The following is a 12142-nucleotide window of genomic DNA, read 5'->3' on the forward strand; positions in this document are numbered from 1 at the left end:
TGAGATCTCTTCTAATTTCTTGGCCTAGATTTCTTGGCTTTTATGAATTGTAGTAATATAACATTATAAATTAATAACAACACTGAAGATCTTCACCTGCCAATAGATCCTATGAGTTGTAAATACATTTTCTTGTAAACCAACATTGTGAATATGGAGATGATTTCAGTGTGCTTTTTATTTGGCCATAAAGTTTCATGAAGACCATTAGGATAGGGTTCTGATAGAGCTTGGAAGTTTGATTCATTTCCACAAATCAGTTCTTCGGTGTGTTAATTTGTGCCTTATCCTATGAAAATGATGTGACTGTGGCGACACTTTTGCAAAATGATGAGTATTATGTGGGCCACCAATCGCAGCAATTGAGTGAAAGTGAAATGTGAAATGATCACTAAGTGACGCAAAAAGTGAATTACAATTTCTCCCAAACAGATGAGGTTAAGGTAAATGCTCTATCGAGTTTTAGATAAAAATTCATTAAAAACAGTGGATATTCAGGCTTTAGCCCAGACCTCTGTGGATACATATGGGACCATCCTTTGATGAAATATCCAAATATAATTTACTCCTGTATATAATAAATGTTTATATGTTACATTTGTGAGATTATTTTCTATAGTAAATCTTTAAATATTACTGAAATTCAACTATAAGTTCGTACTACTACTGTCTCGCTTTAGATGCACTCAAAGATCAGCTTGCTTTTAATGTTATGTAGTTTAAGATGTGATTTAAAAAAGATACTACACTGTCCCTTTCGGCTTTCCGTTGTTCGACACATAACTCTTTGTTTTCAGGGTTATATTTTGAAATATTTATTACTTACTGCATCTGGCTGGACCAACTTGAACCAGTTTCGATATCTCTCTTCAAACATTGCCACAATCAAGTGTCTTGGGCACTCTTCTTCTTGCATGTGTGCACATACACTGATGAGCCAAAACATCTGCCTAATATGCTGTTGGTCCTCCGTGCACCACTAAACCAGTGCCGAACAGTCGAGGCATGGACTCTACAAGACCCCTGATGGTGTCCTTTGGTATCTGGCACCAAGACATTAGCAGCAGATCCTTCAAGTCCTGTAAGTTGATAGGTGGAGCCGCCTTGGATCAAACTTGTTGGTCCAGAACATCAGAATGAGATCTGGGGAATTTGAAGACTAGGGCAACACCTTGAACTATTCATTTTGTTCCTCAAACCATTCCCGAACAATGTGGGCAGTGTGGAAAGAGGCCCTGCTGAAAGAGGCCACTGCCATCAGGGAATACCATTGCCATGAAGGGGTGTACCTGGTCTGCAATGATGTTTAGATAGGTGGCATGGGTCATATTAATGTCCACATGAATGGCCGGACCCAGGGTTTCCCGGCAGAACATTGCCCGTAGCTTCACACTCCGTTCACTGGCTTGTCGTCTTTCCACAGTTTATCCTGGTGCCATCACTTCCCCAGGTGATTGGCGCACATGTACATGGCCGTCCACATGATGTAAAAGAAAATGGAACTCATCGGACCAGGTGACATTCTACTGCTTCAAGGTCCAGTTCTGACACTCTCCTGCCCATTGTAGGCGCTTTCAATGGTGGACAGGGGTCATAATGGGCACTCTGTCCGATCTGCGGCTACGAAGCCACATATGCAGCAGGATGCAAAGCACTGTGTTGTGACTCATTCCTCCCGTAACCATAATTCAAATTTTCTGTTACTTGTGCCACAGTAGACCTTCTGTCAGTCTGAAACTGCCACAGTACATACAATGAGCCATGTAAAAAATCATATTGTAATGTGATTCTATATAATCAGATAGGTTAATTTAGTGAAAAACAATGTCTTGCCTTGCTTATTTTTTTTTAACTAAATCTAATATATTTTACTAACATTTTAAATCTAGTTGGCAATAATGGCTGCTTGGTTGAAATAACGGTTCCTCTGATTGAAAAAAAAAAATTATCAAGCTTTTAAGACATTTTAGAGCAAGTAGACCTAAACATCAAGGTATGTACCCAATATCACCAAAAGGAAGAACAATAGCTATATTGTATCTAAGTAGAAGGGAAAGCCAACTGATATTTGTACCCTTTAGATTCATGAGCTACAGGTTTGCTTTTATTTGAAATAAGGTAACTGAACAACCACACATCAACAACATAAAATAACACATCAGGACAAAATGAATGAACATAGTGAGACTGTAATTGATAATGCTCCATGTTTAAGGCTGGGCTTCACTCAAAGCTCATGCCAAAGTCTGTTCTTCAAGCTCTTATAAATCTCATATACTGCAGTTGGTAATATTCTGGATTCCGTGCAAAAACATGAAATGTTGTTTTTTGTCATTGATCCCAAGTAAGGAAAAGCATTAAGAAAAAACAGCACACTGGAATACATGCATAGATAATGCTGATCTCTCACTGACCTCTGCATCATACAGTTTATCGTTTACAAAAACAAAAACATCCACAGAGACATGTGAAAAACCTCTATTGAAAGTAAACAGTAAAACATTTACTAAAAATCCAATGTACCTGATGTTGCACATAAAAAATGAAATAAAATGTATTCAAATTTGAAAACCAGTTCATTTGACACAGGAAAAAAAAAAGAAAAAAAAAAGCAAGATATACGTTGTATAAGCACAGCTTACAAATGTAGGTAAAATATTATTACATAATATCTTAGCATGTAGAAAAATATAAGGTACCATATGATGGAATAGCAGTTACTGTACACCACAATAATAAAAAAAAAAGTTATTAACCTGCTTACAAATAAAAAATGACAACAGGCCCGGATTGAATGTTTATTCCTAATTGTTTTTATAAAAACTTAAACTTCCAGTTTTTCATACACTTCTACCATCTTCTATTTGACTTAACATTTCCTGTGACATCATCTTAGAAGTATCTGCAAGTGCTGTGGGGTGGTACACAGCAAGTTGTACCACAAAAATAAAAATAATAATTAAAATAAAAAGTTAAAAATGAAAAGTAAACATTAGTTATTGTGCCAATTTTCAAGACAGAAAATGTTGGATGTATTGAGCTTACTGCAAATATATAGCCTCTACAAACCATTCAAAAGTAACTCTTAGGATTTAATTTACAACTCTTCAAATCAATACCTTTAGCAAAGTCTGAAAATGATGTAACTTAAAGGTTGCTTTATACTGGCATTTTTCAGGCACTCTGGTTGTTTATGGTAGGACAAATAATACAAGATCTACAGTATGAAAACAAAAATCAAGCCTTATTTAAAAATCAGGCAAATACTTCATTTATAAATAACATATGGCAAGCACTTTCTTAAGGCATATGAATTAAAATATCACTGATGGTTTTATATTAATGCTGGACAAACATATTTTTTCAGGGCTGCTTTTAAATATAAATCCGGACAATATGTTCAAAACTAATCATTACCATTTCAATTTCAATATTATTTTATTGACACCAATTTGTTGAGCTCTTTTACCATCCATGGTTAGATTGAAACGCATAATGATTATGTAAAAGTTAGCACTGGGAAAGGTATATGAGCAGGCATATCAACAAACTTGGAACTCAGAGCTAAAGAGAGAAAAAGCATATCCTTAAAGAGCGCAACAGTGCCGTCCACATGCTCAGCAGTCTTGGTACTGGAAGTATTTTAAAAATAAATTTTTTTCCATAGAGATTTCATAAAATCCTTAATAAAACAGTTCTAAGCCATGAACCAAACCAACCAGCTCAGAGGTGAATTACAACATTACAAACTTTGATTTGAAGCAAATCAGTATTTGACAAGACAAGACTTTGTACCTATTGTCTTTAATGTGGGAATGAGATACAATCTAATAAAGTCTTGTGAATGACGCAATGATATTATAAACATAAAAACACATAGGACTATTGATTTAAAGTTGTTATGAAGGTCATAAGTATAGAAACAGTATATTTTAATTGAACTGCAAAACATTTAGACTAGGGCTGTCGATTTAACTTGTTAATTCAATGTGATTAATTATATAAAAATGAACATGTCCCCAGACCGTAATAAGGATGAAGCAAAACTTCAGCTGTATAGGCAATGCGCAGCTTAAACAGAGAACAAACCAACCATTCAGCAGACAGTTTGATTGAAGTCTGATTGTATTTTATTTATTGTGTCTATATTGTACGCTGCATGTTTTCCATTAATCCTTTTCTTTTTATATGCTCAACGTTTTATTGTACAGCACTTTGGTGAAACTCCACTGCTTTTAAATGTGCAATAGAAATCCATTTTGACTTGACTTGAGACAGCACAACACTAGGACGTATTCTTGAGTTCAAAACACAGCTTGATGGAGCGCAAATCAGAATTTTGCTATCTCAAGATGTGTTTTCTAAGTATTAAACTACATTTAACTTGACACAGCGACCTACAAATTGTATGTTTATAACACGACGCAACCAAAGTGAGATGCTCCAAAGGTATCCGTCTGACACAGGTGTACATTGACGGGTCCTTAGACCAGCCCTCATAATAAATCTTGGACTGATTGACAAATTAAATTGCAAAATTCCTGTGAACTGTAGGGCAATGAATAGCTTAAGTTCAATAATATGCAAATAAACAATACATTGAATTCTTAAGCCAATTTTTGTATTGATTTATCAATACATAACTCCTCTGCCACAATAATGTAATGCATTTTAAACATCTGAATAATGTTTTTAATAATATACACTGGTGGCCAAAAGTTTTGAATAATGTACATATTTTTGTGTTTCAGAAGGAAATTGGCACTTTAATTCAGCAAAAATGGAATTCAAATGATTACAATGATTACTGATGTAAAAAAACAGCACCATCACTATATAAAAAGGTTATTTTTTATCAAATCTAGACAGGCCCCATTTCCAGCAGCCATCAATCCAACACCTTATCCTTGAGTAATAATGATAAATTGCTAATTTGGTCCTAGAAAATCACTTGCTATTATATCAAAAGATATAATAAAAAAAGCTATTTGGTTCGTTAAATTAATCTTAACATTGAGTTGCCACGGCATGCAATAGACTGGCATGTATTAAGGTCAATGTTAGGTAAAAAATTCAATATTCAATGCTTGAAATTGCAAAAAAAATGCTGAACAAAGACAAAAGACAACAGGCTCTAACAAGGACAGAAAGAGATGTGGAAGGCCAGATGTACAACTAAACAAGACGATAAGTATATCGTCTCTAGTCTCTAGTTTGAGAAATAGACGCCTCACATGTCCTCTGCTGACAGCTTCATTGAATTCTACACGCTCAACACCAGTTTCATGTACAACAGTAAAGAGAAGACTCAGGGGTGCAGGCCTTATGGGGAGAATTGCAAAGAAAACCACTTTTGAAACAGAAAAACAAAAAGAAAAGGTTTGTGGGATCAGCTAGAGTGTAAGGTGCATGAGAAGTGACTGACAAGACAGCCTATAGCAAGTGCTACAGGAAGTGTGGGGTGAAATGTCACCTGAGTATCTGGACAAACTGACAGCTGGAATGCCAAGGATCTGCAAAGCTGTCATTGATGCACGTGGAGGATTTTTTTATAAGAGCTCTTTGAAGTAGTTTAAGAAGTTCAGATTTTTTTTTTTCAAATTGCAATAGTAATTTTTCACGTTACTAATGTCCTGAATATAAACATTGTGATCAGTTGAATGCCACTTTGGTTAATAAAAGTAAAAATGTCTTTCCATTAGAGCAATATCTGTACATTATTCCAAAATGTGGCCACCAATATATATGATATATTTTATGAAAAATATTATCTTTGTAGCAAACTAAATACGTTCCTTGATTTACAAGCTATTGAACATATACATATATGGCCTGAGAAAATTTAAAATATAGGAGAATTTCTGGCATCATCTCTGTACCTTTTCAGTACCTTTAGTTCATTCTTTACACCTGTCAATTCAGTGCTAAATTCAACCTTTCAGACACAAAAACTGCAAATGAATTTATACGATCACACGGAAATTACGATAGCAAAATATCTCTGTTCAATGTTCAAACAAAATGACATAGTGTAGCAGATGTAAAACTGAAAGCATACGAAAATGAGCTTATTACATTAATTTCAAACTCCTTTTTAAAGCTGTACTTTAAAATATGGTCATCCCAAGGTGTTGCTTCCGATTCCAGGACTTCAAATGAGTTATTGAGAACCAAAATCCTTTAAAATATTAAATCCTATAAGCAGCTCATTCATTTAAAAATTCATTCAATTCCTATATAGTATTTAAAAATTCATTCAATTCCTATATAGTGTTCAACAAAAGATAATCAAAAAATGTTGTGTCATACACAGGGGCGCATTAATGCACGGGCTGAGGCCCATGGCCCCACAAATCCCAGGGAGCCCCTTTCACGGCATCCACCACCCCATTATCCCCTGTCGACGTTCGCTGGAGGAGCACATCTGCACACACTCACCGGGAGAAGTTGTTGTAAACTCTGAGACGGTGTGCATTTATGAAAGCTGTCCGTGTAGCCGTCCATGGTACCTTAATGCGCCCCTGATTATACAGTATGTTCTCAAAAATGGACGTTACTACTTGACAGTCTGAGGTGGCATAATGGCTGTCTTTGGAGTGCTTTTGCCTACGCTGTCCAGTATTCCCTCCTTTCCTTTTTTCCTTGGTGGTTTTTTGATTGGCGTTTTCTTTGGTGTGGCCTCCCCTTCAACTTCTAACTTGGTCACATTTACCCCCTGTTTCTCTAAACTTTTAGATTCAGGGGTAGAGTCTGAAATAGGGGCCACCATCTTCTGAAGGTTGCTGGAAGTGGGAAGAAGGGGTTTGTTGGTCCCAGTAATAGAACGCTTGGTCTTTTGAGGTGGGGTTGGCTTTTCTCTGCTGGCTTGAGGGGTTGACACACCATTGTGTTTGATGCCTACTATAAGACCCTCATTGCGATTGAGGCTTTGGGTCTTCTCCTTCAGTTGAGCCGCAAGTAGAGTGGCAGCCTCAGAGTTCATGTGTGGATGCATGATTTTTGGGCTCTTGGGTGGATCTTTGTTGGTGTCACTAATTTTCTTGTCTGAGTGGAAGCTTCCAATCTTCTTCCAGGCATTCTGGAAAGTTCCATTGAGGTGATCAATAGTATCAGAAGCTTTGAGAGTTATGGTTTTGCTCGGAGATTCAGTTTCATCCAACTTTTTACCATCCTGATGCTTTTCGCGGTTCTTGCTCGACTTCTCCTTTGATCGCTGTTTATCATTAATCTTTCCAGAATTTTCAGAGTTCTTCTCTTTTTGTGGTGTCGGAGTCTGGCCTTGCTCTGTTTGGTTGGTTCCAGAAGTTCCATGGATCCAGGACACCTTCGGTTTGGTGGAGGGGTCTGGAGGACGCGGTTTCATCTTCTCTGTGGAAGGAGCCTTGCCATTACCTTTGACATCTGGTGTAGAGGCATTGTCCTCCTCCTCTTTGGAAAGCTTGGAAAGACGAGCGATATGGGCATAAACAGCACCCATGGTTGACTCAGATCCACTAGAAGAGCCCTCACTGTCTGATGATTTCAGGAGCGGCTGCTCACTCCCATCGCTAACAGTTTGTGTAGTAGTTTCTCTTGTATTTTTGAGGGATGTATACTCTCCTGCGTCTTCATTGGGTGTTGATGATGTTTCTGGAGCAGCACTAGAACTTTGTTTCTCATAGCTCTCATTCATAGTCTCTGAGAATGGCAAAAGCAAGTGAAAAGGTAATAAGCTCTTAGTTCAGAATAGCATACTATCAAGCTGCTCTAGATGAACAATTATTTTTTACAGCATTTTTTAATCTTTGTTCATCTAGCAACATACTTTTTTATGTTATGATATTGCATTAATATATACAAATTTAATGCAAAAAAAAAAATATATATATATATATAATATATGTTAGTAGCCTATATTTCTCTACATTATCTCAATAATATATTTCCCTCTCTTTTAATCTCAAAAGCAATTATCGTGCAAAATCATACCCTGGCATCTTTGATTTAAATGCAAACTTCAATGGGAACTTCATTTATCTTCTAATTACTAATTCTAATAACATGAAAAAAAAAATCACTTTTTTAAAAGTACTGACACAAGACGTAAACAATATGTATGAACAAGATTTTAGTGAGATAAAATCGCTTACTGATCTTTTCTGTACAACTTTACAGCTCAAATAATACAGAGTTTTAACAGAATAATCAATGTAAGTGGTTTTATAAAATTATAAGCTTCACATTTCTGCCTTGAAACCCTTTAAAAATTGGCCCCATTCACTTCCATAATAAGTGCCTCAACTGTAACCATGATTTTTGCTTTTTTTTCAAGATAAAGTCAAAATAATATTTGGTGGTAATCAACATTATGCCACAAATGCTTTCGATTGATCTTAACTTGTATTGAACCCAGATTATTCCTTTAATAATTTGTAAGATAGTGTTCCATTACATTTTTTAAAAGCAACTAACAATAATCAAATAATTAGCCTAAATAAACATATAATGAAATCACAAGCAAATCTGTAGAATACAGTGCATGTACAGATAAACATCAATAATACACATTAACATATGGAACACTACTTTGTGTGTTTCTTTAACAAACTTTAATATAAATGTTGCAGCACCCTAAATTGGGCAGAGAACAACAGTTGGAAAGACTAATCCCTTCCAAACCACAATTTATTTAAAAGATCCGAGTCACTTTCTGAAAACGCACAGCTGACTTGGACTTTTCCAGCATCTATTATCTCAATGCACATGATATACTCACCTGGAGGCCCGACGCTTAACACAGAATGGGGTCAATCGTTAGGAGACTCCTCAACTCCCTGATCACTACACTCTGTTGTACAAACAGATGGTTTATCTGAGCAAGTTCCCACTTTATCGTACCTTCATGTGGTATGCAGTAAACAGGCCCATCTTCGCTTGTTTCAAAGGAAGAGAAAGACTCCTGAGATGACCAAGATGGAGAAGGCTGGTCCACCACGGAGGGGGATTCAACCGTGTTCTCAGGATCGTGGTGGGTGACTAAGGGTTTGGACAAGTGGAAAACAAACAGAGAAGTCAGGTCAGATCAGTGGAAGAGGGCTCCATGGTCTCTACAATGAACACTCATTTACAACATAAATGATGAGATGTTAGGCTCTCCAGTCTGCATTGGTGACAGACAAGGGTATACAGTCTGCAAAACGAGTGTGGATAATCTTTATGAAAGCCAGAATTGACGGCAAATGCTACACAATGCTACACCAGCACACCAGAGGTATGCAATGCGGGCAACTGAAGAACTTTTTTGTTACAATTTGAACCAGAATATCTGTTGTTTTAGGTAAAGTTCACATTTATACATTTTTAATTGTGGTTACAATTTCCAGCTACTTCTGAGGCCACTGTATAGAGACACACAATCAACTTTAGCAGTGACAAATTTAGCCTAGATCTTTTGCTTGCTAATTAAAGTCATGGTGGCCACTTCCTTCCACCCACTTAAATGTAATGATGATGCATTCATGCTGACCTAGAAAAGTTGGTCAGCTGGAGCTTCCTGTGGTTTGTTACTCAAATCTGCTCTCAGCCATGAGACACTAGAGTAGATGCTAACCATAGTAACTTTTCCTTGTTACACCTCTGACACTGCTCTTCGCATATATAGCCATGTAGAGCTATAATGTAAGCTTCTGTTATATCTAATAGGGTCTAGCTAAAGATTCCTTTAAAGTCAGCTTTAAATAAAAATTCATCCTATTCTTGCAGTAGTTCATATTTTGATATTTTTTCTGCATGGGAATTAAAGTAATACATTTCAAAGTGGTGTAAGCATCTAGAGACAATAAATGTCTATGGAATCATAGTTTTTATTTATTTATTTAAAAAAAAATAAAAATAAAAAAAAAACCTGCACACCTGAAGTGAATAAACAAGAAATAAATCCTGCACACTACTGCTGCTTGTGAATAGTTTACAATTTATTTATACAATGTTTCGGTCATGCAAACTTTTTACATGTTTAAATACCTGTTAAAGTTTGCATGACAGAAACGGATTAATAATTCATAAACCGTTTACAAATAGCAGCAGTGAGCGGGATTTTATTCTAGTTCATTATTATTTCTTTAAAAAAATAAGCAGTGAAACAATTTTGCTTTAAAATATTATTAATATTTCAAAAACCTTTTTTAACCAAATCACAGTATGGTGGTGTAACCAACATGCAGGTAGCCATTGTGTTGTCAATATAAATAAATAAATAAATAACACAGAGAGGACGCATTTTCTTCAGTTCAAATTAAGTTATCTTAAGAAAACTTCTTGATATTCATGACTAAAAAATCAAGATATTTTTATATATATATTGTTTTTACCTTGTTTGAAAACTTTTTGAAATTAAACATTAATTTGTTACGCTCAGGTGTATTCGAGGTGCAAGTAAAACATTTTAATACCTTATACTTGATGGTTACACAACTTGACATATTTCAAGTCATTTTTGGTAGATTGTTTTTAAAAAAATTAAAGAAACCAACATGGACACAAATATTACTATGAATTTGTCATATGTTTTGAACAAGATTTTTGTAATTATTTCTTATGTTTATCACCACTGACAACCTTATTTGTTAATGACCCTTATTCCAAAGAAAACAAATGTCTGTCTGTAATATTTCCTCAAAATGTAAACACTTGAGGGCCGTTTACTCTGAGCATGTTTTTGTGTCATCTGTTTTCAAATAGTTTTTCTATGTAAACATGTGAAAGGCAGATGTCTTTGCCACATTTTAAGACACAGTAATAAGTTAAAAGAACTTCAATGTTTAAAAAGGTGTCTCAAGACATTTGCATCCTGTTCCATTTGTTGAGCTGCGCCTTGCTATTTTTAACAGAAAAACGCATTCAGCCTGATTGACCCTTTACTCTGCCTTTAAAACAACCTTCCGTTTCGGATGATGTCACCAACCCCTCTTATTTTTCAACGTTTCCTCTTCAACCACATGGCTGCATTCTGGTATGCAAAGTCCAGTTCCCCTTCTGTCGCTCTCTCCACGTTGTGTCGGAGAAGCGACACTAGGGGTCTCTCTTGAGTGCCGATATTCACCTCTGACCTATTGAAAAGGGCCAATGAGAGTTGGCAGTCAGTATTTGCATACCCGCCCCGCGATACGGGTATTTAAGCGGGGCAAATACGGAAGTTTAGTCAGAAAATTTCTTCGGAGCCGATGGTCTGTCTGCAGTTTGCTGCGAGTTACACGCCACATTAAAACGTTCCTGTTTCCTCTGACGATCTGCATGCTGTTGGATCTTGACGGCGCAAGATCCGAATTAAACGGATTAATAATTCATATACTGTTTACAAATAGCAGCAGTGAGCGGGATTTTAATTCTAGTTCATTATTATTTCTTTAAAAAAATAAGCAGTGAAACAATTTTGCTTTAAAATATTATTAATATTTCAAAAACCTTTTTCAACCAAATCACAGTATGGTGGTGTAACCAACATGCAGGTAGCCATTGTGTTGTACACACCACATTAAAACGTTCCTGTTTCCTCTGACGATCTGCATGCTGTTGGATCTTGACGGCGCACAACAGCGGCTTTCTCCTTTACATTGCACGGCGTGCATTGTTGCCCCTGAGCGCTTCGACAGCGCAGACACACACACACACTGTGTATTAAAAGACTAAATTCCTATTAAAAGAGTAATTTCTCTAAAAGAGCAAAACACAGCGGCGTTGAACGTTCTTTTCAGAACGCGTCTTTTTCAAGATGCCCTTCCGCCCCTGTGTTGTTCCTGGATGCGGTAGAGTGCTCTCTGCTTCAGACGGCCACAGGCGCTGTCTCGTGTGTTTGGGCCACGATCACACCGAGACGGCGTTTGTGGATGGTTCATGTTCTCACTGCGAGAACATGACCATGACCACGTTGCGGTCGCGGCTTGCTTTAAACAGAAAGCAAGCCACCCCAGCTGCACCCCGCATTGCTCCTTCTTCCCACGGGATTGAGGACGATGCGGTTGGCGCTGGGGGCGATTTGGGCACTCGGACAGGCGATGGCCACCCTAGTGGTCCAGGAACGCCATCTTTGGCTCAGTCTGGTCGAGATGCGTGAGGCCGACAAGAACCGCCTCCTGGACGCACCTGTCTCTCAGACTGGCCTTTT

At 36.9% G+C, this 12142-nt stretch overlaps 1 protein-coding gene across 1 annotated transcript in view; it reads right to left on the minus strand.

The window, feature by feature from the left end:
* Window positions 1–2085: 2085 nt before the first annotated feature.
* The window catches only part of LOC127628162 (scavenger receptor class F member 2-like), a 39375-nt gene continuing 29318 nt past the window's right edge, over window positions 2086–12142 (minus strand). The window contains exons 10-11 of the mRNA XM_052104888.1: window positions 8878–9015; window positions 2086–7677 (exon numbers count right to left, since the gene is read on the minus strand). Coding sequence (XP_051960848.1) covers window positions 6557–7677; window positions 8878–9015 — 1259 coding nt within the window. The 3' untranslated portion in view covers window positions 2086–6556. The remainder of the gene's footprint in view (window positions 7678–8877; window positions 9016–12142) is intronic.

The sequence above is a fragment of the Xyrauchen texanus genome, chromosome 3 (assembly GCF_025860055.1).
Source record: "Xyrauchen texanus isolate HMW12.3.18 chromosome 3, RBS_HiC_50CHRs, whole genome shotgun sequence".
Lineage (NCBI taxonomy): Eukaryota > Metazoa > Chordata > Actinopteri > Cypriniformes > Catostomidae > Xyrauchen > Xyrauchen texanus.